The 25,983-nt window shown below is 53.0% G+C and overlaps 1 protein-coding gene across 10 annotated transcripts; it reads right to left on the bottom strand.

Annotated features, from left to right (window-relative positions):
* Positions 1-40: 40 nt before the first annotated feature.
* On the bottom strand, positions 41-24,336 carry ADAMTSL2 (ADAMTS like 2). Of its 10 annotated transcripts, none has more exons than XM_027470789.3 (19): positions 24,017-24,322; positions 22,441-22,552; positions 21,693-21,835; positions 21,038-21,110; positions 20,507-20,609; positions 18,771-18,916; positions 18,549-18,672; positions 17,536-17,616; positions 16,416-16,591; positions 15,190-15,532; positions 14,126-14,507; positions 9,470-9,627; positions 7,810-7,936; positions 5,617-5,830; positions 4,223-4,378; positions 3,142-3,312; positions 2,844-3,020; positions 1,716-1,860; positions 41-834 (listed from the first exon to the last, which is right to left on the bottom strand). In XM_027470789.3, exons 2-19 carry the CDS (start codon positions 22,549-22,551, stop codon positions 716-718), a joined length of 2,949 nt encoding a protein of 982 aa, XP_027326590.1. In that variant the 5' UTR covers position 22,552; positions 24,017-24,322; the 3' UTR covers positions 41-715. The 10 variants fall into 10 exon arrangements, with proteins under 10 accessions (XP_027326590.1, XP_071881427.1, XP_027326593.1 ...); XM_072025326.1 differs by having other exon boundaries at positions 9,524-9,627; positions 15,268-15,532; positions 21,038-21,113; XM_027470792.3 differs by having other exon boundaries at positions 15,268-15,532; positions 21,038-21,113.
* Positions 24,337-25,983: the final 1,647 nt, after the last annotated feature.

Below are 25,983 nucleotides of genomic sequence, written 5' to 3' on the forward strand. Positions count from 1 at the left end.
GGCAAACACCCACCACAAACTGGAGAATAAAACAAGATACCACCATAAATATGACAATTTTATTAAAATATACATATGAGTACAAATTAATGATTATGTGGATAAAGTTCACTGTATGTAAACAAATATATTAAAAAAGAGCACGTCTTTTTTGTGATATAAAGTGCAGTTATGTTTCCATATTATATACAATATGTCAGCATTACCTTTTTTTTTTTTGTAAGGACTATGGAACTACCATTTGATTATAAGATAAAATCCTCTGAAAAAGTATACACCTACATATTACAAAAAAAAGGGCCTGGGCTCGAGTTCATTTAGCAAAGATCAGCTCCCCACCGTGTTAAATGCAGCTAACGAGAGCTCAGATTTGGGGGATAAATCGGGGAGGAGGCACCCCCTGCAAGGGAAAGGTGCTGGTGCTCTCCCTCCAACAGGCTCACGCCACCCTATTGCCAACCCCAAACGTGCACAGGCAGAAAGAAACCAAAGGACAAGACCTTGGAAAAAAAGAGGTGAATGGCTGCCGGCGGGGGAAATCAAATATACAGGACCTATGTACAGCTCTGATGACCAGGGAGGGGAGGGGAGCAGCTCTGCGCCGGCAGGGGAAGGATGGTTGGAAGCGCCCTTAGGGTCCGGCAGCTCACCCTGCACGGTGCCTGGGGCCCTGTGGGTGGGGGGAGAAGCCTGGCCGGGCCCCCCCAGCCCCGCACTAGGAGTGGGGAGCACGGCAGGAGCGGCAGCAGGCTTTGCTGTAGTACCAGTGGCTGCACAGGTTCACCTTGATGGCCAGAGCGCAGTTGGTTCCCGCCTGGTCCTGGCAGCTGTCGTCTGCGGGGCAGGCAGGTTGGTCAGGGGAGAGAAGAAAAAAGGAAAAAGTCATTGATATAGAAAGAAAAAAAACAACATTGCAAGTTCATGAATTCCTTTTGTCCCATACACAGCCTGCCCTAAATACCGTGGGCTGGGCAAAAAGAAAACCGCCCCGGCTGCCACAGTCACGTCCGTGCTCCCTGGCAGAGCATCCCCTGGAAAAGCCGAGTGGTTTCCCCATGAATATCATCATCAGCCCAGGTAGAGGTACAAGATTCATGTTTCATCACACCTGCCCTGGGGAGCCGCACGTGGTCCCAGCCCCACAGCTCAGGCTCCTCCCTGGAGGAGCTGCCCAGGGACTGTCAGAGCCACTGAGGGACCCCAAATGCACCGCAGCGCACCCCTGACCCACTGGGAAGCTGAGCTGGTAGCCAGGGGCACCCCAGGTCTGCAGCCAGGCCCAGAGCCGGCCCCAAACCTGCCTCCCACCCCTGTGCTCTTCTCCCACATCATCCTTATTCCCAAATCCTATTAAAGAATTAGAACCGCGTGTTCGCTAAAGATCACAGGGGCTTTGAGCCAGCAGACGAGTCAGATAATGAGATAGTTACAAATCCCACGGGACATTCGGAGACCAAAAATCATTAAAATAATGGCACAGACAAAACTTCCTAGACATGAGCTGGAATCACACAGAAGCACCACCAGGGTCAGCTCTCCACAGCTCCCTTTTATCTTCTGGTTAGAGCGCGCTGCTTTTGAAATCTCCCCTTTATTTAATGGGGTTACATAGAGATAAAGCACGGCACCACGTCCCTTGGGCCCTCTGTGTCCTCCCTGGGGTGAGCAGCAAGCTGGGGGGCTATGGAAAATAAAACACTGGGGGGGGGGCTCACCTGGGGGCTCTGTGGGGCAGGGCTGCAGGTCGCAGGTCTGCTTGCCAACTGGCTTCACCAGCGGGTCACAGCCACGGACGATGTCCTTCCCCTGGTAGCACTTCACATCCCGCATCCTCACGCCGATGCCGCAGGTTTTTGTGCACTGGAGAACAGAGATTCGGGGCTGAGGCGAGAAACCCCGCTCTGTGGGGGTCTGCACCGAGCCAGGACCTGCTAAAAAACCCCCTCGCTGGAGCCGTCGGGGCAGGGGGCTGAGCTCTGCACCCCTGGTTTCACTGCTGGCCCCTTGCTCCCTGCCAGCACTCAGACATCTGCACCAGGCTGACAGCCATCCATGGACACGCTCCCACCCCTGGGGCTGCAAAACTCCCTCCTCTCACTGAAACCACCTGGCTCAGAGCTGCTCGGTGGCACCAGGGTGGCCGTGACCCCCCCCTGGATTGGGGCTGTAGGGCCGGGGTCTGTGCAACGTGTCCGGGGTGCACAGAGCTGCTCCTGGGCTGCGCTCGCAGCCTGCTGCCCTTTGGATGCCTCGGCGCACGGGGATTACAGCAGGGTTTCTTGGGCTAATTATAGGCTGCAAGGACTGGTTTTAAGACTAAACAAAACGAGCTCCAGGCAGACGAGAAGGCCTGCGTTAGGGAGCTGGGAACAGCCCTTCACTGCTTGTTGTCTCCCTGCTCGCGGCGCAGAGAAGCCCCGCACGGGACTGGGACAGCCCAGCCTGCCCCCAGCATCACCCCACACCTTGCTGGGCCCCAGCTTTGCTCCCTGCCCATCTGTGGGGCAGCTGCAGCGCAGGCTCCGTGCACAGCCCCAGCCACACTCCTACAAGCTAGTGCAGGGGAAAAGGGGTGAATAAGAATAACAGGGAAAAAAAAAAAAAAGCTAAAGCTAACACAAAACATCTCCTCTCGGTCCTGTTCACAGCAAGTCCTGCCTGCGTTGTGCCAGGGCAGGCTCTGAGCTGCTAGCAAAGCAAAGGGGCTCCTCCATGCGCTCCCTTGCGGGCTGCACCTTGCAAAGCTTCACCCATCTCCTCGGGGCTTTTTGCAGGCGGTGTAGGAAGGGAATTTCCCCCCACAGTAGGTCCCCCGAGCTGCCCCCAGTCCCCTCCTCACCTACCTCCGACCAGGGGGTCGTGTACCACTTGAAGCACGGCCGCTCGAAGCACGTCGTCTCCTCCACGGGCTTCTTGGCCACGTCGCAGTCAGCAGGGTTGCGGGTCTTGATCTTGCCGTTGACGATCTCGAGGCAGAGCACGATCCTTTTCTTCACGCCCCGGCCGCACGTGGTGTTGCACTGTGGGGATGCAAGTGGTGCTGAGAGCCGTGCACCCCCAATCCCTGCCCCGCACCAAGAGCGTCCTCCTCCATCGCCCCCCGAGGGGACTGCTGAGCACTGCCCCTTCCCCAAACCTTACCCGCTCCCAGTCCTGCGCCAGCCAGTGCGACGGGCAGTTCTTGTCCCCGCAGGGATGGATGGCCAGCGGCTTCGTCTCCAGGTTGCACTGCGACTCCGGCACCACGCGCCCGTCGCTGGTTTTGCAGTACACGTGCCGGATCATCCTGCCCTGCCCACAGCCGCCGCTGCACTGAAACCACACCGAGCACAGCAGGCGGTCAGCGGCGGGGGAAGCAGCACGATCCCAGCCCCGTGGATGACCCAGGTTGGGGACCAAGATGCCTGCTTGGGGCTCAGCTCTTCCCCAGCCCCACCTTGTCAAGGGATCCTCGGGGTTTGGATTAAAAAAGCAGCAAATGCTTGCTGCGGGGAAGTTGGGCGCGTCCTTCCCCGGGGAACCCCTGCAACCAACGTGCCCCGGTCACATCCCGCTGTCACCAAGCAAAACTCGGCACCTCCTTGGCACGGGCAGGAGGAGAAGTGCCACAAACAGGGGAACTTGGGGCGACTTTCAGAGACCAAGATAAATGGGGCCAAGCGAGTGGCTGCCAGTGTCCCCCCTTCACTGCTTCAGCCGTGCCCCGAGCCTCGGGGGGAGCAGCGGATGCTCCCCGGTTCTCCTGCGGCCGCTCTTGCTGATACGCACGGCGTTTTGCAGCCCCGCTGCTGCCATGGAAACTGCTTATTTTTAGCCAGGGAATAAAAACCCTGCGTAAAAATAGCTTGGGATGGAGAGGGTCTCTGTAGCAAAAGTGTGCAGGAAGGGAAAAGGGGAGAAAAAGGCTAAAGGTTCATTTTCTAGGCATGGGGCATCAGCGTTGCCAAGCTCAGCAGCAGACAGGGTGCTTTTGGCACCTGCTGGGTGACAACAGCAGGAGCTGGCCAGGCTCTCAGTGTGGCACAGGGTTCCACTATGCCCCCTGACCCATGGGGATGGAGCACAGGCTCATCCCTGCCATGGGCAAGGAGCCTTCTGCAGGTCAGGGTTTGGTGCTCACAAGCCCCACTAAACCTAAACCCCAGGAAACGCAGCGCGGAGTGGACGGGTGGTGATCAGGGAGAGCCCGGAGGTGCCACCCATCCCCTGCCCGGGGTCTCACCGGTCCCCAGTCAGAGACAGTCCACTGGCGGTCGCAGGGTGGCCCCGTGCAGTTCTTTTCAGCCAGGGGCCGGGCGCTGGCATCACACAGCTTCTCCTCCTCCGAGCAGCGGATGTCCCGGGTCACCACGCTGCGCTCGCCACACCGCGCTGAGCACTGGGGACAGAGGGGACAGCGTGAGCAGGGCGCCCACCCAACACAGCACGGCCCCAGCCCCAGCCACAACACAGTCTGGTTAAAGGTGAGGGAAGCTGGGAGCTGATTTTTATTTATTTTAATGTTTTTAACCTAAAGCTCTCTAAAAATGCGCACTGAAAATGCATTTAAATGCAGCTGTAAAATGAGATGGAGCAAAGCTGCCCCTCTCCTGAAAAATAAAATAAAATAATAAAATAAAAGGTGGCTTGGGGGGCCACCCAAGCCTTCCTGGCATTTTGGGGGCATGGAGCTGGGTCAGAGCCTGGCTCAGCCTCTGAATGCATCCACTTCCAGCCCTGCTTGAGCAAACCCCCCCAGACCCACAGAAGCCAGAGGGTGAAAAAACAAAAAATAAAAAACCAAGGCACCAAAACTGCCCAATATCGGAGCTGAAAGGTTGTAGCTGCCGCTTAAGGCCAGGAGTGAGATCTCCCTCACTTCTTTCGCAGGAACAGCCAGCTGCTTTTCGTGTCCTTCGAGAATGTTTTCCCCAAACCACAGAACTGAGATTTTTATCCTGTGGATAAATTTGGCACCGCGCAGCGCAGTGACATTATTTAGAACTGGATTTGAGTTACTGCAGTCTCCCATACACACGTTTGCTCCATGCATAACGTTAAGCAGGGAAAAGTGTCAACAGCACAGCGCTCAGACGCACCGCGCTGATATGTTAATCCTCAGATCTCTGAAACGTGCTCTTTTTTTATGCCTATTTCCCAAGCCAACTTGGCACCCGGCTTCAGATGTGATCCAAATTAGATTAGCTTTGCTGCTGGCTAAGAGCAAACGACTCCAGGAGTGTCTCAAGCAATCTGTCCCTGACACATGCTGGAGGAATATATGGGTTTGGGTAAAATAAGCCGCTCCAGCTCGCTACGCCAGTCAAAATATCGTGCTAGCACGTGCACAGGGAGCTTTTCTCTACCAGACTGGGAAAGTCAAAACATCCTGCGAAATCAGAGAAGGCACCAGCCTTTCCATCGGCAGCGCGATGGGAATGGCTCTCCCCAGCCTGAGGAGGGAAGGAGATGTTTAAATCACGACCAAGAGGCGTTTTGGGAGCTCCCAGGAGGAGCAGCATCCCATCTCTGATGGCACAAAGCAGCACGTGCAGCCATCGGGGCCAGTGCCCTAGGAGGTCCCCGCGTGCTGAGTCTCCGAGGGCCACGGGTGAGGCAGAAATCCCCAAAACTCACCTCCGACCACTCCGACATCTCCCACTGGGGCCCGCAGGCTGGGTTTTTGCAGACCTTGCGCTCGTCCGGCCTGGTGATGTCGGCCGACTCGCAGAGGTCGCTGTAGACGGAGCTGTCGAAGCCCGGGGAGATCATCTTCCAGCAGCGCACGATGCGGAACTGGTAGCCCTCGCCGCACGTGCGGGAGCACTCGCTCCAGCTGCTCGTCTCCCACCTGCGGGACGAGAGAGAGGCGTTGTGCAAGGGAAACCTCACCACCTGTCCCCACACCACCCACACCAACATCACTTTGCTCAAAAAAGAGAGAAAACGACCCCACGCCACCTCCATGCAGCCTCCCAACCCCAGAGCCAGTACGTGCCACGGGGGATTTGGTGTCCCTCCCCAACCCACCACGTTTCTCTGTTTGCTCAAGCTCAACCCTGTGTTTTTTTTTGTTGTTTTTTTTTTTTTGCCCGACCAGCTGAAGGACAGAGGGGACAGATGCATCTATCACAGCCAGCACAGGTGACGAGGAGCAGGACGCAGGCAGCAGGAAGGAAGAGGGGTGCAGGTGCCTTTTGGGGTGCCGCAGTCAGTCCCCAAGGAGGGACGCAGGCTGGTGTAGTTTGGAAGTGGGGACAACCCAAACGACTGCAGGACATCCGTGTTGTAATGCCTACGGGCTGGGAATGCTACCAAAGGGACACGGGAGGACTGGGCTCACCCCACAGCCCTGCAGATCCCCAAAGGTTCATGCACCATGGTCAGCCTAGCTCAAACTTTGTGTGACAGGATGGAAAAGGTAGGACCTGCTCTGAGATGATGCCTGCCCCTGCCACTGCGAGAGGGAGCGACTTCTAACCCAAGGGAAAAGCCTCCTATGCTCAAGCCTTCTGTAGTACAGCAGCATTTTAAGAGCTCTGATATAAAGAATAATATTTAAATAAATAAAAAAACTAAAAATCTAAACAAATCAGGTCACAAGGCTGCCCTGGGGATATGTGGACAATGTCCCCCCTGCATGCCAGCCTCACACCCCGCAGCCACAGCAGGCTGTCACATTTCCAGGTGCCACCTGAGCGCAGAAAGGAGAGGAAACCAAGGTCCTTCCCACCCAGATCAGACAGCTCTCAGGCAAATCAAAAATTTCTTTCAGCTTTAGCTACAGGAGAATCTCCGTGGCACCAGGCTGCCCCATCTGGGCCCCCAGCAGCTCCTTCATCCACCTGCTCTCCTGCTGCATTCACAGCTACCCCACTCAGGATGCTAAAGCCCAGGGAACCGGAGCAGCACAAACCCAAGGAGGAGCTGGCTTTATAAGAGACCAGTGGGACATCCCAACGCTCATGCTAGGAAAACACCAAGCTAGTGCAAATAAAGTCCTCGTGGTGCCCTCAGGACCAGGCTGCTCCCGGCAGCACCATTCCCCTCCCTGTGCTCTCCTCACTCACACCATGCCCTGCTCTGGCTTTCAGCCCCAATGTGCAGAGTCCGGCGAGATGCCACCAGCATGACAGGCACGTGCTTTCCATCCCCTTGCCCTCTCCAGCACAACCAGCTGTCCTTCACAGTTACCCAAGCTGAAAACAACCGCTCTGGGTTTTTGTAGGGCTGTGCCTGGTCCCTGCTGCCACCCTGGCCTCACTTTGTGCTGCTGCTGAATGAGACCATTTCAGGGCATGCCCCAGACCTTTCCTTATCCCTTTGCACTGCCCCAGTCTGACCTCATCAAGTCCTCACTGCGACAGTCACAGGTGACTGCTGTTCCGACACGCACATCCCGTGTTACAAACCAGCAGCAGAGATGCACCCGAGCTGCACGGTTTGGCTCGGAACCGCAAACCAAAGCGCACTTTTTGGATAAAAAAGCCACAACAGAAGGAAAACAGGTTCCTGTCCACACCACTATCCCACACTTTGCTCTGACTGCAAGCAAACCTCAGTAACATTTAGGATGCCAAAGAGGGCACAGGTCCGGACAGGTGCAGTTTACAAGCTGCAAACCACCAGGAGGTTGGGGAGCTTTCAACCCATCAGCCGAAACCACAACCCTCGAGGGGAAGCCTCGCTGTGCCCCAGGGCAGCCCAGGCAAGCTGGGCAGGAGGGCTGGGGTGCTAGGGGCACGCGCCCCATATCCCTGCTGCCCCCCACACCGTGCTGCCCCCCCCTCGATGCATCCCCGGCAGAGGAAGCGCCCTGCGAGGCGGTACCTTGGCTGGCACTCTCTCCCAGCACAGAACTCATGGACGGGCTCGGGGCGGGTCATGGCATCACAGTACGTATCGTCCACTTCGATCCCGTCATAGCGCACACACATAGCATACGTGGACATCACTCCTGGTTTCAAAGAGAATACACACACACAGAGGACGCTTGGTGACTTTTGATATCCAAATTTGTTTGGTTTTTTTTTTCTTTCCCCTCCTCCCCCGTGTTTTCCAAAATTTCCTCCTGCGGGAAAGCAGCAAACCTGACTTTCTGCCCACGGGGAGGATGCTGCCCAGCAGGGAGGGTGACAGCAGCCACCAAAGGCAGCACTGGCAAAGGCTGAGGCTGGCTCCAGAAGTGGGTACAGCCACCACGTGCAGGGCTCACCACCACCAACATACAAGCAACGTGTTTCATAGGAAATGCTTAGGGCAACGGGTCTGTGAGGCAGCTCCCGTGGTTTACATGAAAACAAACAAAAAAAAAAAAAAAAAAAAAAAAAAAAGAGGTCTCCAGCTCCTGACATTGTATGGCTTCTCTGTGGGGTGTCATTAGGAAAAGGTAACGAGAAAGGAGAAATTTAAGCAGAACCTCTCCCTGCTGACTGCAAATTGGGCAGAGCAGCCTGTCCCAGTCAAGGGGGAGATTTGATCAGAGGGGGATCAAAGAAGCCAAAAATGACCCAGAACGTGCGGCTGATGGGATTCTGGGGAGGAGGATGGCTTGCAAAGCTCCTGCTACCTGCACACTGTGTGCAGGTGCCTGGCACCCTTAAAAAAAATAAATAAAATCATTGTATTTGCTTTTCTAAAAAGGCATCCCCTAGACTGTGGTCTCCTCTTTTGCCCTTTTTCCTTGTAACTGTAGGAGCCCCACAGCATCTGGATTATTTCAGGGACTGCATCAGCAAGCAGAGTGCTCATGACCAGTAGTGCAGGGGACCAGGGACACCAACAACTTTCCCCCCCCCTCAAGAAAGGAGCAAAGGAGAGGAGGCTCAGAGCTTTTGCAGGGCAAAAAAAGGGGGAATTTAGGAAAAAAAGAACAGAGGCCAGGCTTTGGCAGATGTGTTGCTGTTCCAGGTTGACACCATTGCAGCTGAGACCAGGCTCAGCAGCAGGAGGGGTGGGAGAAACAAAACTAAATCAAAAAGCCAAGTGCTGCTTTGTTTCCTGCCAGAGCCGAACAATCTTCAAAATTTCACTCTGTCGGAAAGAAGCTGAGCTTTTCAAAACCCCCTGAATGTTCAAAAGGGAACAGGAAATAAAAAGCCATGAAAAGCAGGAGCCTGGCTGCACAGATTTCAATCCCCTCGCTGTCACGTCTGCCCTGGTTCAAGGAGCCGACGTGCTCAAACCCAGCAAGAAGTGTTAGGACCCCAGCGGGCTGGTAAATGCAGGCGGGCAGGGAGCTTTTTGCAGCTCACAAACGCTTTGCACAAAACGCCCACGGGGTGAGACCCTGGGGGCTTTCCTCTCCTCCCCAGCAGCACGAACCAGTGGCTCCGCAGAGCTCGGGGGGCTGAGCTGTGACCCCCCCCGGCTTTGCAAGTCTACACTGGGGGATGTGGGGTCGTGCTACACCAGATCTAGCGATGGAGAGATCCCCTGCACATCACCAGGTCCTTCCCATCCCTACGAGACGTAAAAGCGACTCACACACCGGGTGGTTTCGGCGGCTGTGCAGAGGCTGCGTTTGGCTGCGTCTTATAACTACCTGTGGTACATGTAGAGCTGCAGGGTTCATGGGAGGAAAGCTTCCACCTGTACATGTCAGCAGCACTCACACCTTGGCCCTTTCTTAACAACTTCAATCTGTTTCTAGCGATAAGCAAAAAAAAAAAAATAAAAAATAGCATTTACAAGGAGAGCCGTGACACGCCACGTCAGAGAGAGACATCTGCGAGCAGGTTGGGTTTGGGAGGGGATTGGCTTTGTTTGTCGGTTGGGTTTGGTTGTTCTGATTTTGGGGTTTGTTTGTTTGAATTGTTCCGTTTCATTTCACAACATACCTGTCCTGAGCCCCAAGTAGAATCCCCAGCCCGGTTAGAGGCAGAGCTTCCACTGTCTAGAAATAGAGAGAATGGGATAAAAATACCCACAAGTAGAAACAGTTCAGAATTTAAACAAAAAAGTTTGCATTTCTTCTGCTCAAATACACCTGGCCCTCGGCGTAACGGCGGCTAAAGGTGCAGTATCTCCTCCCCTGCGCCTCCGGGGCCGACCCGGCACGCCGCCGCGCACTGCTCAGCGCAGGCGGATTTTCGGCTGCTCCGAGCTGGGCAGCCTCGAGCCTCCACGTGGCGTGGGATTTTGGCACACAAAGGCCCTGCCGGCCGCCTACCTGTTGCTTGGGCCACTCTCGCTGGATTGTTTTGGTTTGGATGCCTGATTTGCATCTCTCGTGTTCACGCTACGTTCAAACGCGTAATGCCCAGCGGGAAGGGGATAACAGATTCAGCCTGGTATGTGAAAAAGCATCTGTCAAACCAAGAACAGCAGCTTCTCCCGGGTCAGTGCGGCGTACGTCCTGAAATGTTGTAACACGTCAGGGATACTGCACCTTTACAACAAAGTTCTCAGACCTTCGCTCAAAGCCTGCAAGTCTCTACCCTGATGGAAGAGCGGACAAGGTTGTACCCTGACATCCAGCTGTCTCTGGCCTGGCAAGATATGCAGCTTATATGATTTCTAGGCAGCAGAAGCTCTGGAATTGCCTTATTTAGGTGATCATAAGAGAAAGTTCAGGTCCAGCCTATCAGATCCACCTTTAAGAGGACACTGGTGAGAATCCAGGCATTTCCTTCCACACCCACCCTCCTTGCAGTGATCCTCCAGGAGGATTACAAACAATTCTCCTTTTCCCTGTTGATTCTGCCTGTCATTTTGGCAAACGCTCGCTTCCTGTGTTTGAAATGGAACTGAAATGAATGTGGCTAATTTTGCACAAAAACCAACAACCTCGGCTTGCCATACGTAGTGCTTTATCTTGCCAAAGCAGCTCCGCCAGAGCCGCACCAGCCACTGCCACCAGCAGCCCTGGTGCCGCCTGTGCTGGCTGCTGCCCCCAGGACAGCTTTCAGAAAGAGCCCTTCACATGCATTCAACATCTGGCTTTTATATTTTAATTATTTCAATTTGCCTGGAAAAGGGGCTGTGACCTAGCTCCTCTGCCCTGCGCCCTGCTCTCTGAGGCACCAAAGTAAACACCACATTATCAGCTGAAAATCATCTGCAAAATAAGCTTCATTTCACATCGGAGGATGGAAAACCCTTCAGCATCATCCCTTTAATGTATGTGATCCTGAAGAGCTTCTCCTACATGTAATGAGGTCACAGGTACAAGTTCTTTCTAGGTAGGTCAGATGTTTGGTCATAGGGCACCGTTCAGCTCTTACCCTTTCAAGCTGCACCAAATAACATTTTTTTCTCCCTAAACACAAACAGCAGCACATTGCCCTACAAACAAAGCAGGCTTTATTTTTTTCCCCTCTTTTTGTAATGTATTTACAAGCATTATTATAATGTCAAGTGTTCTCTTCTCTGCCTGCACTTTGTCTCCATTTTTCATGTGGGCAACGGCACCAGAAGCAAGCACGGGGCCCTTGTGCCAAGTGCCCGACAGCCCTCGTTGCTGCTTTCTAGTGAAATTCCTTTCTGGGGCAGTGGAAACAGACAGCCCTTTCTGGCAGCAGCTGCTGTTTTGGCTGCCCATCTTCCCTAAACAGCCCTCATAACAGGAGAAAGAAATAAAAATGAGTGCATGGGACCAGGAGATGACCCCAGTGGCGATGCTGCCAGGGCGCAACAGCCCAGCCCCATGGGGCTGGCTCCAGGGATGTAACGGGGCAGGATGGCACAGGCACTAAAGGCTGTATTCAAGAAAAAAGTTGCTTAGAGGTGGGTCTCCTGTATGTGTGCACAGCTACAGCTGGCTGCTTACAGCCCGCAGGCAGGTGACCCTCTCCAGCACCTTCACTTAAGGGAGTGGAAGCCAGCAACAATCCAACTTTCCATCCCTGGTGTGGGAGGGATGGGTTTGGGATGTGTCAGGTCCAAGCTCCTTCCCAAAACTAGGCTGAGCCCAGGATGAGATGGGGCACACAGGACCTTGCCCTGCCTAGTTTTGCCCCTCTCCAAGGGTAGATCCTCAGAGCAGAGGTTTCCCTGGTGCCCCAACAGTGTCCCCCCCGGGTGGTGCCTCCAGCCTGGCTCTGCATTACCATCCCTCCTCCTGGAGGAACAAGCCCAGGGCCTCCACTGCTCCTCGCGTACCTCCTGCTCCAGCACCCTGCTCGTGGTTGGTGGGATGGGGGGGAAAAAGGGGGCAAGCCAGACCCCATACCCTGCTATCATGTCATATTTCCACATGCACAGCTCCTGCTTGCCCTGGGTGCAGCCTTTGGCTACTGCAAAACTCCAAAGCCAAAAGGGTTTTTTCAGCTATTACTGTTTAGATCTGAAAAAAATCCTTATTTTATTCCCAAGACTGGTGGGAAGAAGGAACATTGCAATTTTCTTCCCATTCCTCCCTTGGCTTTGTTCTGCAATGCTTGGTACCCGGCCTGAATGGGTTTAAATCCCTGAGCTGTGCCTCTGATAGAGGGGTGGTTGGGGATAACAGAAGGAGGGTTTGCTTTTTGGTTTGTTTGTTTTTTCTCATTATTTGCTTTGGGTTTTTTGTTAAGCGTCACAGGGAACTGCACTCAAGGCACTAACAGTTTTTTGTTTTATCCTGCAATAGCCAAGCTGCTCTGAATTTCAAAGCACGTACAGTTCCCTGCATTCCCAGGAGGCAGAAAAGCATCAGCCCCATTTAACAGCTACCGAAACACAGACTGTGAGTTACAGGGTGCTGAGCAAGGCCACACAGGGAGGGTGCTGGGACCAGGCAGGACCTCAGCTGCAGGGCAGGCTCCCTCCTCGCCCCACAGCACAAGGAAGGGAGCTGACAGCGCTGCCCTCGCTTGTCAGAGTGCTAATGAAATGCTTGCTTTGGCAGCTGAAGGCAGGCTTTCCAAGCCAAGCCACGAGGAGAGATGATAGACAAGCCCTTGGCAGCGTTTAAGTGTTCTTATCATTAAGAAGTCTGTGGATATGTTTGGCTGCATGGACATTTTCTTTAGCATAAGCTTCTTTAGCATAAGCTAGCATAAGTTCTAGGTAAATACAGCTAACTAGAGCCAGAGAGGGTTTGCTCGGAGCTTTACATCTCCTGCAGTTCAGCAACACAACCCACAGCTTCCCTGTGGGGAGCTGGGGGACAGAGGGGTTGGGGCAGCACAGCTAGGAGGAGACCTGGGTGCTGGGGACCCCAAAACAAACAGGAGGGACCTGAATCCACGGCTGTGGATCTGGGACCTGATGGCTCCCAAGAAGCTGGTCTGTTCCTGCAAGCCCATGCTGGGAACGTGCTGCTGTGAGCCCCAGGGCACCTCAGGAGGCACTCAGACAGGAGGACAAGCACTATCCTGAGACTTCCCAGCCCAGACGAATTATGCTGCTGACGACAGATTATGTTGTGTTGTTTTTTGTTTTTTGTTTTTTTTTTGTTTGTTTGTTTTTTGTTTTGTTTTTTTTTAAACCTTCTCATTGCATCTTTGTAACTCTACCACTTCTAACCAGCCATCAAAAGAGATGTGAAGTGCCAGTCTATTATTAACCACTTGAAGCTGCCAGAGAGCTTTTGATATCCTTATCAAAGCAATGACTAATTGCACTGTATCTTCCTCCATTAAGCCGACAAACCCAGACTATTTCTGCAGGCCCTACACAAAGCTCTAGCTCTGCTGTGCCTCTCCAGCTGTCGGTAAGCAGCAGGGCCAGCCTCAGGGTCTGCTGTGGGCACGTTCCTGCCAACTCCAGTGAGGAAGACCATGGGAGGCAGTCAACAGGGGGCACAGAAAGGGGCCAGACCAACTTCTGCTGCTTTAGAACTAGGAGAGGGCCTGGGGAAGTCAGAGCAGGACATCAAGAGAAGAAAGGAAGAGAAGCTTCATTATGGCCATGGCTCTAATAACACGTTACAGCAGGCCAAGAGCCAAAAGCGTGCTGACAGTCAGCAGCATGAATAGCTGGCATCCCCCACTAAGGAGGGCAGTGAGTTTTCCTCTTGCTTAGCAGCTCTCTCAGCTTTCTGCTCCCAAACCTTTCCTTCCAGATTAACCCCGGTGGAAAGCTTTTATGGCATCCTACTCCCACTTACCTTCTGGCTTCCAAAGCAGGTAGAAACCATGCAATGGGGTCTGCATTGAGTACAGTGCTATTAAGAGTTGAGAACAACAATCAATAGGATCGACTAGAAAGACGTGTCTCCTACCTTGCTTTGTGGGTTCTGTTCCCTTGAGGGCTGGTCATGGTGACAGTGGTGTTTGAGAAGGGCGTCTCTGCAGACGTGTTGACGGCTTTGCCATTGCTCAGCTCCATGTAGGTGCCGTTGATGGTGTAGGTCACCAGGCCATCCGTGTCCTCATAGTCAACATAGAGGCTGTCAATGTGCGACCCCACAGAGTTGAGTGGGTCTCCCTGGGCGAAGATGCTGTTCATGGTCATGTTGAGCACCAGCTCCTTCGAGTCGGAGGACTTGTCCAGCAGCTTGTCCGTGATGGCGTTCTCCGAAAGGAATTCTCTGGAGGTGATCCTGGGGTCGAAGTCTCTGTCATCATGGTCTGTCTGGTAAGTAGACCTGGTTACGTTTGAATCTAGATTGGAGCCAACAGGGGAAACAATGATGACAACCACAAAATACATTCAGGCTGGGAGGCGAAAGCAGCCCGGAGCAGCAGGGACACACCAGAGCCTGAGCTCTGTCAGAGGCTAGAGGCGGGAGCAGGGGATTTGGGGGACCTCGTGGAGTTGCACCCACTTGGGAAGAGCCCACAGCTCTCCTCAGGCCTCACCTTGCTACTGTGAGGCGCAAGGAGGAGCCTGGCTCCTGGGAGCACTGCCCCAAGCAGTAGCAGAGGTAGGAAAGAAGTTGCCCCCGGCTCCCGAGCCCACACAGCCATGCAGGGAAGGCCCCCGGGGCAGTTTGGTGATGGGATGCCTGAGGGACTGGGGTGGGAAGGAGGTTGCTGGGGCTGTGGATAAGAGGGAGGTGACAGGAGGCCGTGAGGGGGAGATTTGCACACCCAGGGCTCCCTCCCCTCCTTGGGACCAGGCAAAGCACCGCAGGGCACCGGTGGGGAGACCTTACCCATGGCCACCCCCCACCCGCCAGAAACCAGAACCTGAAGGGCAAAGAGGATTTATGAGCAGACACGTTTTAAAGAACTTTCCAAGGTTTCCAAAAAACGAACCAGCAGGATCACTAGAGTCAGAAACAGAGCATTTCTCAACAAGAGCTCTGAGAGCAGAACGGTGAGGCCCAAGTCTCCTCCTTACCTTTGGGTTGTTTGCCCTTCAGTTTTGGCTCACAGTCAATTGTTTCTGCTCTTTCATAGACCTCATTGGTTTCCTGACCTTTGCTCAAGTTTAAATCTTCCTCCGTGTCCTGTCTTCCAAACACCTGGTTCTCCAAGTCTATCCTTTCCCTGGAGATTTTCCCAAAATAGGTTGCATTGTGTTGGATAAAGCCCAATGGCACGTCTCCATCAAACTCTCTGCTTTCTTCGCTATCTGACTCAGAGAAGGTGTAGTAGATGGGCTGGAGATTTTTTGAGTGTGGCTTCCTCAGGAGAGTGTATTCAAACGTGATGGATGGATTCTTGCCATTTTGATTCCAGACCTAGCAAACATGACATCGTTAACGGATGCAGTGAATACTGGCACACAAAGTTCGTGATTCATCTTGGACTTGACAGTTGGTGAGCATCCACCTTGCTATTTCCAAACTGCTTTCCCTCAGATTGCCAGCTTCATACAGCTGGAGCCCAGCACGGTTGTCCAAGGCTTTTTTTGTTGTTGTTTTGTTGTTTTTTTCTGCAGCACCACACCAGGATCAGACCCAGCTCGGGGCTGGGAGCCCCAGGCAGAATTCCTTCCCCTGCCTCTGAGCAATCACCAAGACCTATCACAAGTTACCATCATCATGTGCTCAACCCCCTTTTTGTGGCATTACAGTGAACAAGGGGCACATACCCCTTCTGCTACTACCTCCCCTGTATGGGGACTCAGCTCAGGCACTGCCACCCTTTTACTGACCTCATGCTTTCTGAGCATCCAAGCCACCACCCCTTCCCCCTCAGGGAAGCCCGTGGCTACACAGAAGATGGCAGAAGTGGGGCTCTGGCTGGCTGCCCAGAAGCCAATTAAATTACTTTTCTCCATCTGCCTAGTTTTAGACGGTTTGCTTCCAAAAAAAGAGTTTTAAAGTTTGTGCACTTATCTAAGCTAGCTGGCCCAATTTCTTATTTTCACTTTTTGCAGCAGGTAATTCTGATGAAACACACCAAGAAGAGAAATCCCCCACAGTGCCTGAGGCAACTTCTCCCTGCAGAGAGGGGCTACCAAGCCCACGTTCGTTATTCACAGCCCTGCCTGGGCTTTTATTTAACAATGCAAATAAAACAGGTTCATGCAAGGAATGCTCCCAGGGGAGCTGTGAAGCCACCCCCCAGGATCCAAGGCAGCTTTTCCCATCACTCCCCCAAAAAACAGCCAATGCACACCATTATATTCAGTCCTTGATTTGTCGGTCCTTGGGCAACGATATACTCTATGCCAGTCTCATAGACATCCATGGGCCTGCGGTACTTGAACACCGTGCCTGCAATGTTGAAGTTCTTCGGACTGTCAACTTTGTAGTTCCCATTGAAGAAATAGTAGCCAGCTTCGTCAGCCACAGCTTAAAATGAGAGAAAGAATAAGAATTGTTACCATCAACTGTGATGAGAGATATACAATAGTGCCACTATTTATTCAGGGTATAAAGTTATTGGAGCATCAGAGTAACAAAATACATTTTTCCTGCTTTTTGTGGCAGATACATCACAATATATTTCTAATGTGCATTGTGCCAGTCCTTGCCCAGAGCTCTGGGCCACGCTTTCCTTACACTGCAAGCTGCTGGGCGTGTTGGCCCAAGGCCCCGGCTCAGCACAACCATTAAATAAGAACAGATCCGCAGACAATAAGCAGACTGCCAGGGGCTGGCAGCAGAAGCTGCTTCTCTGGGAGCCCTGAACTACTTACACCAAGCCCAGCACTGGCCTAAGGCAGCTCTGCCAGAGCAAGCCCAGGACCTGTACTAAATGCAGCCCTTTTTATCCAAGCCTTCCTACACATGGCCATGAGCCTCTGAGGCAGCACCAGAGCATGACGGCAGCAAACATGAGCCTCTGTTGGGCAAGGCCAGGTTTGTCCACACCCTTCCTGAGCAGCTCTGCCACCTCCATCAGAGATCAGCCTCGTGCCACCAGCACTTGATGAGGCACAGCCCATAGACACATCTCCTGGATAGTGCCGTCATGGAGCATTGTGCATTCCCCAAGCTAGGAAGGATCACGGGGATCACAAGAGAGGTGAAGTCACCGGGCTATGACCCAGCACTAGCATATTTTGTTAATTGTTTCAATAATATTGACCAACAGCTCTGCATTTTGATCATTTTAATGCCAAAATACACAGCCCAGGTGAAGAGAAACGCACTGGCTCATACAACATGGTCATTTACACTGACTGTGGATTGAGCTCATATCCACAATAAAGCTACATTCATATCCACCTTGGAAAAAAGTATTAGCTAGCATACACATGCATTCTAGGGAAGTACCAAGAGGTTATACACACCCAGAACATCTGCAGATTTTTTCCGTTCTACTATCTGGATATCCCTTGCTCCAGCAGGAATGTGCGTTACCAAAGAATAGCCTACGGGAAACTACAGATTAATGAAAGGAGAACTTTTTAACGAGTTATCTGAACAAAATGCTCAGTAGTCAGCACTGCAATATTGCAAGCAGACTGGCTCTGTTCCAGAGACTTACAGGAGTTACAGATTTTAATGGAGATTAATGTTAACTATTAGGCTGCAAGTAGGAGCTTACTGGTAATAGAAAATAAAAGAGCGTAAGCAACAAATCTTGCTTTATGATGGGTTAATGCAGTCAAGAGAGGGAAAGGATGCAATCCTTATATGCACAAACATGAAGTTTATTTAAACTGGTGAAAGAACACGTCTGAAGACTTTGCTAGCTAGAGAAGCAGTCCTGGGGTAGGGCACCCTATGCTGGTTGGTCTACAAGACCCACCAAGTGCAAGATTACAGCCTGCTTCTCCCCCAGTTCCCCTTTGCCTAGTGCTAGGTAAGTGATGGGACAAATCCTACTAACACCACTGCAATTACTTCAGCTTGCGCTGTGTTAACTGGTCCCCAGTGAGCATTAATCATTATTCCCAAATTAGACCACTATATTTAGGACGACTAGGTTCTGTTGCTTTACATCACGCTAATTTCGGAAATCCCGGTCTTTCAAAACACCCTAGCTTCCTGTTGTTACAAGGCATTTATTTCTGGTTTTACTGGGTCATGGGAAATCAAACTAAATCAGAGACGGCAGCGTCTTGCATAACGCTGTTGCACCATTCAGAGATTTTGTATTTCTGAGAAATGTCATGAGAAATTACCGCTTTTACAGAAGGGCTTCCCTGCACAAATCTAAAAGTGGCATCAACACAAGAAGAACATGCAGAGGAAAAAGCTGAGGCAGTGCACTTAGTAAAAGTGAAAGCAGTTTACCAAAAACACAAATGCAATTAAAAAAGCCCTCTGCCCCAAAGCAAAAGGACCCTTAGAGCCTTACCAAGATGAGAGTTTCCTTTCCGGTAACTCCCAGTCACATGAGTGCAGCTGCTCCCATCTCCTTGGCAAACTCCACATTTATCCAAGGTGTGGGTGGAAAACAGAATGCCATCGCAGCCAATTGGCTAGAAAAGGCACAGAGTACTGAGGGTCAGGCAAATATTGCACCCCTTGTAACTCTCTGAATGCTACTAACAATATTTTTGCTATAATGTTTAACAACCTCACATTTTCCAGACACGCAAACCCCTCGGAAATCAGTGTATTTGCAGGATGTTCCATCCCGAGCCTGAACCATTAACTGTCTCTGACCATCCACAGTGGTGCAATGGAGGTCACAGGGCTTGCTAGAAATGTGAACATAGTCATCTAAGGGGAAAGGATATAAAGACACATTCAAAAACAGCAGAAACAATAACTTTCATCCAACCAATGTCAAAGAATCGCTGCCAAGCTAAACAATGGCAGCAACAACACAACTGCACGGCAGCCAGCGCTTCAAGAGCTACAACCTCCTGTGCTTGCAGGCTGGACAGGAGATTGTGCTTCTGAGAGCGCGACAGCCTGCTGCTGCAAGCCTTTGCACAGCCAGGCTTTGGCTTTTGACTTTGCCAGCAACAGATGCAGCTGCTGATGCTAGCGACATCGCCAGCACCCGCCTGAGGATGCCACTACTCTGTGCAAGGGCTTGCAGTAGCGATACATATATTACACAACAACATCTGCATGTTCACACATCAATATTTAATACTTAAGTTACATTAGCATAGACATTCATTGTTTTAAATAGATAGACAAGGCTATATTCAAGCCACAGCAGCTTAAAACATAAAAGCTTTTCCATAATCATTCACCCAAGCTGGTTTCCATTTGCCCTTTGCTTTCTGCAGGCAGCTGGCTGGCTGCACCCACTGGCGCAGCAGACCCACGCCCAACAGACATTTTATAATACCCACAGGAAGCAAGTGACAAATTCACGTTTGCACCAGCAATCCAGCGCCAAGCATTAACACTCCAAGGAGGGAGCAGCGATGTACCCACTGGCCTGCGCACCCAAGCAAGGCAGCATCAATGGCAAAACATTATCCTGCAAATCCCCTGGGAGCCACGTGAACGCCTGCTAAAAAACAAAACAATTCACTGTAACTGTTCCGGTGAATCATCCCGAGTAGTGAATTACGTTTAAAGAAGTTGTTGCCTTGCCATAGGAAGGGGACAGAGCCAGCCAAGCAGTCAGAGCCAAGCCCCGCCACCCCTGCCAAGAGGCTGGCGAGACAGGGGCTTGGTTCACTTGAAAGGAGGCAACAAGTAACTTCATGGAGCAAAATTAATTGTTCTTGGGTATGTTCAGAGACACCTGAAATAAGAAAACTCCACTAGCTCCCGTCTCTATTTTTAGACACCTACATGCCACTGCCTGAGGTCCCAGAGGAAAAAAAAAAAAAAAAGCCTGAATCCAACGGGCATGAGGTGCCTAAAAATAAATAAGTGAAAAAACAAACCTCAGTCTGACTCCTAAATTATTCCTGCAGCTCTGTGTCGCTCACCCCAGATGACCGAGCTGCCTAACCTCATCTCGGTGACGTTTGGCAAAGCTCAGGAGCTGCGGGGGAGGCAGTGGCCCCAGCTCAAAGGACGCTTGTCTGGGGAAGCTGGACCCTCCCTGCCCGCACAGGGCATCACCCCGTGCTCTCATCCTCCTCCAGCCTTTCAGCTCCGGTCCTTGGGAGCAGTGACCAAAACAGACTGAAGGATTCAGCCATGAATATATTTGTTATTTCATTTTTTAAGTAACCCTGCAGCTGCAAAAGCCTCCTTTGAACTTGGGAGACAGCTGATTGTGTCTCTGAAAAATCACTTTAAAACAGCAGAGGAGGAGCCTTCCTGCAGTCTATAGCATCATAACTATCAAAATATTTTGGCTAGGCATTATGAAACACACAAAGAATGTCTTGTTACCAGGATATAAAGGTTTCCATTGATATGTTCTTCCATTATACACATGGGAGTTAAAGGATGAACACTGCTCCTCTCGAAAGCTCCTTCCGTTTGCAGGGCACTCCTAGAACGGGATACATTAACATCCTGATGAAAACAGACTGTGGGAAAGGGTTCTGGCACATCTCGACCGGCTGCAAGGAGCTTTTCCATCGCCTGCCCTGTGCGGAACCACATCTTCCTCCTCCTCCTCCCAGTGCAAGGACAGCTGGGGAAACCCCCTGGGGAGATGGTGAAGAACAACCCGCTGGGTTTTATGGCCCCAGCACACACAAAGGGACCCAAAGCCCCCAGCACAGCGGTGACAAGGGCCAGAGAATGGAGCTCCAGCTGCTTGCAGAGGCAGTGGGGTGACAGCTACAGGACAAATGGTGTCCCCACTCCAAGGGACACAGAAGTGCCATATAAAGCAAGCAAGACTTCTCTTTTTTTTTTTTTATTTAAAGAAAAAAAAAAATCAAACGTCACCAATGAGAAAAAGGATATCCTTACTTGTACTTTGCAGAGCTGGTATCTTTTGGATGTTCCAGTGCAAGTTTTATTAGCCAGCCCACTCACTGACTTTCTTCTGAATAAAGAAACAACGGTTAGACAGGGGTCAGAGACCTTTCCTTTCGCCCTTTAAAAAGAACATTTGACCCCTGCTTCTGGGAGACCTGGCTCCATGTAGCAGAGCCACAGGGTGAAACCATGGTCTCACTGAAGTAGAAGGCAAAGGTCTCGCTGGCTTTGCCACCTGTACCATGAGCTGCTTGTCACAGCATCCCTCAGGGACTGGGGGCCTTGTGGAAGCCACCCCAACGGGGCAGAGCCCTGCACGAGCAGCTGGCACCAGCAGCCCCCATCCAGCCCCACACCACGGTGCTGTGCCAGGAGCCCTGAGAGCAGCACGGTGCTGCACCCGCTGCCCATCTGCGCCGATCCTGCAGGAGAAACCTCGGGGCCAGCCCAAAGGGGACAACCAGGACACAGCCTCCTGGTAATGAGATGCTTCAGGCACTCTTACCTTCTGCTCCAGTGGGGTTTGCCAGCCAACAACTCTTCACCAACGCTTATCTACAGAGCAATGACCTGGGCCAGACCCACCAGCACACGAACTGGAGGTTTTTGCCCCCCTCTGTCCCCACCACAAAGCACAGTGCAGTACCTCTGCCGCAGGCAGTGCCTCTCCTGGGACTTGACACCCCCGCCGCAGGTCCTCGTGCACGCCGTCCACTTGGTCCACTCGCCCCACCAGTAGGCGGTCACATCCGCACCCTCCTCCAGGCTGTTGGAGGTCTGTAGCACGTCCTGCTCACGTACAGACGGGTTGGGGAGAGAAAAAGCTTTGGGTGCTCACCCCACGTTGCCTGCCCAGCCACCCATCCCTGTTCAGCCCATACTGTGCCACCCCAGGGCTAAGAGGCATTCCCTTCACAGCTGAGGTCAAGCCTGAGACTCCCTTCTTGCAAGAAATTCTGCTTTTTCAATTGTGCTTTCATTACGAGTTGGAATGAAATCGCAATATTTAGGATTCCTTGGGAAGGGAAGCGTTCATTGTTCAGCTCAGTCGGCAAAACCAAGCTCCCAGACAACCCTCACCCCCCCCCACGTCTGCTCTCGCTCCACAGTGAATTCAGGGAGCCGAAGAGCTGGTGGCAGCCAGAACCTGAAGCAAACCCTTGCAGATCTGCTCCGTGGTGGCACGGGATGCCCATGGCAGGCTGGAGGAGCCCACGCACTCCCCATACGTGTGCCACCAGGTCTGTCACTTCAGGAGGGTCCTTGACACCCCCCACTCCTGCCGCTGATGTGACCCCAGTGCCAGGGGCAATGGAGCTGCTCTGCTGGCAGCATCACCACCGCCTGCTGCGTGCTGCACCACGTTGAGACCCCCAGCGAGGTGACCCGCTTACCTGAGCTATCACAAAGGCAACGTTGCCCATGAAGAGAAGGGCCAGGGCACCTTTCAGCTGGGCCTGGGCACTGCAGGAGATGCTGCTCCACCTCCACCTGAGGATCTTCATTCTAGAAAGCAACCACACGCCTCGCTGAGCGAGACCCCATCCAGCCCAGGGGGGTGAGGAGGCTGCTCTGCAGCCCGGGATACCCAGTGCACATCTCATTCAGCATCCCTGGTCAGCTAAGTGCCACCAGTGACTCCAAGGGCTTGATCCAGAGCCTCTATTTAATTAGAGGCCACATTAACACAGACAGGTTCTATCCCATCTCAGCTGCTATCTTCCAAATCCCACCTCCGTGTTGGTTCCCAGGGGCTACACCTGATAACAGCAGCGTGAGCTGGGCTCCGAGCCTGCCTGGGGAAGGAGCGGGGCTGACACCAAAGCAGGCACAGCACGGGAGGCAGCGAGTGACAAGAAGTGTCACTGGCTTTCAGAAAAGCAATGCATTTCAATATTCCCACTTACAGGCTTCATAAACAGACAAAACAATACACAATTAACAGCCGTTATTTTTCCTCTTTTCATTTATTCTACACTAATTCCCAGAGAAGCCTGTTCTTATAGAAAAGAAACCACGCGCAATTAAAGCGCCAAAGTGAAGTATCCCAAGTGTCAGCCTTCCATCTGCTTCTCCATTTGTCTCATGAAAGAGAATAACCCAGAATGGCATTTTCTTAAATAAAAGCCAGCTCAAAACCACAATACGTTTTATTGTGAGCCTCGCTGCGAGAGCCAGGAGCAGGCAGGTTTCAGGAAATCGTGCTTCCAGGCAATCAAAGCAGCGCACGTCTGTGAGAGAGCTGCAGACAGTCTCCTCCAGGCTAATTCCCTTTGAGGAGTAACTAGACAGGATTTTGGGGAAGCGGGGAGGTGGGAGAGAGGCTGCTCCTCGGGGAGACAGGGCACGACCGCAGGGCTGCAACATAAAGAGTGGTTTTTTTTCCTCCTCCTTTTTTTCTTTTTGCAGAGGCTTTTGCAGCAGTTTGGGAAACGCAGACGTGCTGGCAGCGCCTGCCCAGTTTTTGGTGGCTGGCTCGCAGCGATCCCCAAAAGGGCTCCGGGTCCCAGCTCGGTTTTGCTATCAGCCCAGCACCGAGGTGCAGCTCGCGGGAGACACTTTCCAAATCGCGGCTCCGTTGATTAATTGAAGCCCGGAGCTCTTGGCCGGGGATGCCGGGGACAGGTGGCTGCGCTTTGCCTTACACTTGGTTTTCATTAAGGCTCCCAGACACTTCTGATTGCAAGCCAATAAACTGGCTTGCTCGGAGTTTATCCGAGACTCAGCGAGGAGTTTCATGCTTAAATACCCGAGATTCGGCGAAGAGTTTGCATGCATAAATAAAAGGGGGAGGAAAAAGAAAAGGGGGGAAGGAGAAAAAAAAAAAAAAAAAAAAAAAACTTAAAAAAGAGCATTTCGGAGAATTTGGAGCCGGCAAAAGGATGGAGCCCCCGGGGCTGCACCCACCGGGTACCACGGCCTCGGCTCTCTCCACCCCCCCCCCCCTTACCCCCAGCCCTTTCCCCGTACCTGGCGATGCTGCGGGTGCCGGGGAGCAGCGGCAGCCCCAGCCGCTCCCTCCTCTTCCTCTTCTTCCTCCTCCTCCTCCCCGACTTCAAAGCGCAGCCACCAGCGCCGGGCTCGCAGCGAGGAGGAGCCGCCGCAGTGGCTCCCCCCAGCCCTCGCAGCCGCTCTTATAGCTCTGGGGGGGGGAGACTAGGAAAAAGGGGGGGGGTAAAAGCAGGCGGAATTCACACCTCTCGGCCCGGGATGCCCCCACCCCGCTTAACCCCTCGCCTCCCCCGGCGCCGATCCGCGGCCGCCAGCCGGTTTCCTGCGGCGAAGCCGGGGGGGCACCGGCGGGGGGAGGCGGCACGCATGCGTCCCCGCCACTGCCCGCCCGTGATTTTTCCCCCCCCGAGGACGTTTTTTCACTCCCCCCCCCAGAGCTGGGCTAGGGGATGGGGATGCCGAGGTGCCCCCCGAGGTGGCAGCTGCCCTACCTGCTGCCTGCTCCCCCCCCCATCTCCCTGCAAAAAAAAGGGGGAAAAAAGGGAATTCCTGTAATTTTGGGGTGCTGGTGCCGTTTGGTAAGGCTCGGCATCACGGTTTTCGGCCACACAGGAGGAAAAGGAAGGTGGGGGGAATGGGGCTCGGTGCACACGAGTTGCCCCCTGGGGTGGCTGCGGTGCCCCTGGCTGGGGGGCAGCTGCTCACATGTCACCTATGGCCATGGCGTGTGGCAGGGATAAGCCCGTGGTGGCAAGCAGGACACGATGACACCATGTGTGCAACCCACAGGTGTCCCACGAGGTCCCTTCCCCGTGGGCTTCATGCAGTCGATGACATGGATCACCTGCACAGTGCCGCGTCTCTGTGCGCATCACAGCCTTGCACACTCAGCGGGAATGTCCCAGAGCTCCTCCAAGGCCACCTGCACGGTGGCCTCCATCTCCCAGCTTCAGCACTGCAGGGATGCTCTGTCTGGGCAAGGACAGCTGGTACCATGGTTATCATGGAGCAGCGGTGCCAGGGCTGCGAGGACGGGGACATGGCAGTGCCTGGGGACACCACGGTACTTGGGGACAAAGCAGTGCCTGGCCCTCGGTGGCAGCATTCAGCCCCACCACGACCATTTGCGACCCGGACACCCACCCAGCCTCCGTGCGTGTCTCCAGCAGCCATGGGGAACCGATCCCATTACAGCTCCTGGGGCTGCTGCACCTCTGGGTCCTGGAGAATTTGGACCCCGGGGATGGCAGTGAGGAGCTGAGCAGAGAATCCGTCCCAAAAAAATTTACATGGGAAATGAAGTCTCCTTTTCTGTTTGGCTAAACGTCTGCCAGCCTGTTTTAATTTATCCAGCTAGGTTGATTTGCAACTTTTAATTTTCCATCGGTTGGCTGTGACCAGGACACTGGGAAAATTTAGCACTCGAGTTCACCCAACTCCTGTGTTTCAAAATATCCCAGCCCGAGACATGCAGGAGAAAGCCCTTTCCGTTTCGGAACAACCAGGAGGGAAAAGTCTGAACACGAGAGATTTTAAAAGCATCAAGATATTTCACACTGAAAACGCCAGAGCAGCCCAGGGCCGTGCAAGCCCCCACGTCCCCCAGCCTGCCCCAGGGTTGGCAGGAGGCTGCACCCCGTGGGACCCCATCCCTGGGTGACTCCACACCCCGCAGGGACACCCAGGGCTGAGGAGCACTGGGGAGAAAAGCCAGGGGTTGGGGACAGCAGTCCCCAGGCAAGCACTGGGGGAGCCAGCAGCAGGCGAGACGCGTTCAGTCTCTCTGTGCCTCACCAAAAGTCCATCAAAGCCAAGGGAGTTTTTTTTTTTTTTTTCTTTTTTTTTCTTTTTTTTTTTTTTATGAAACAGTTGAGATGACTCAGCGGTTTCTGACGCAATCCCCGTTTCATCGGAAAATTCCTAACCAGCTCCTAGTGGCAACTGATTGCTGCCATAAATCACGCCGTGTTATCCCTGGCCGCGGC

This window comes from Anas platyrhynchos, chromosome 18 (genome assembly GCF_047663525.1).
Source record: "Anas platyrhynchos isolate ZD024472 breed Pekin duck chromosome 18, IASCAAS_PekinDuck_T2T, whole genome shotgun sequence".
Taxonomy (NCBI): domain Eukaryota; kingdom Metazoa; phylum Chordata; class Aves; order Anseriformes; family Anatidae; genus Anas; species Anas platyrhynchos.

Excerpts from the sequence above, each read along its gene's own strand:
- ADAMTSL2 (XM_027470788.3), bottom strand. The coding sequence starts at position 22,551 with ATGAAGATCCTCAGGTGGAGGTGGAGCAGCATCTCCTGCAGTGCCCAG. Across the intron at positions 16,592-17,535 it reads AAAATCTGCAGATGTTCTGG|CTGTGGCTGACGAAGCTGGC; the intron begins GTGTGTATAACC and ends TCTCATTTTAAG. Across the intron at positions 835-1,715 it reads CTGCCCCACAGAGCCCCCAG|ACGACAGCTGCCAGGACCAG; the intron begins GTGAGCCCCCCC and ends CCTGCCCCGCAG.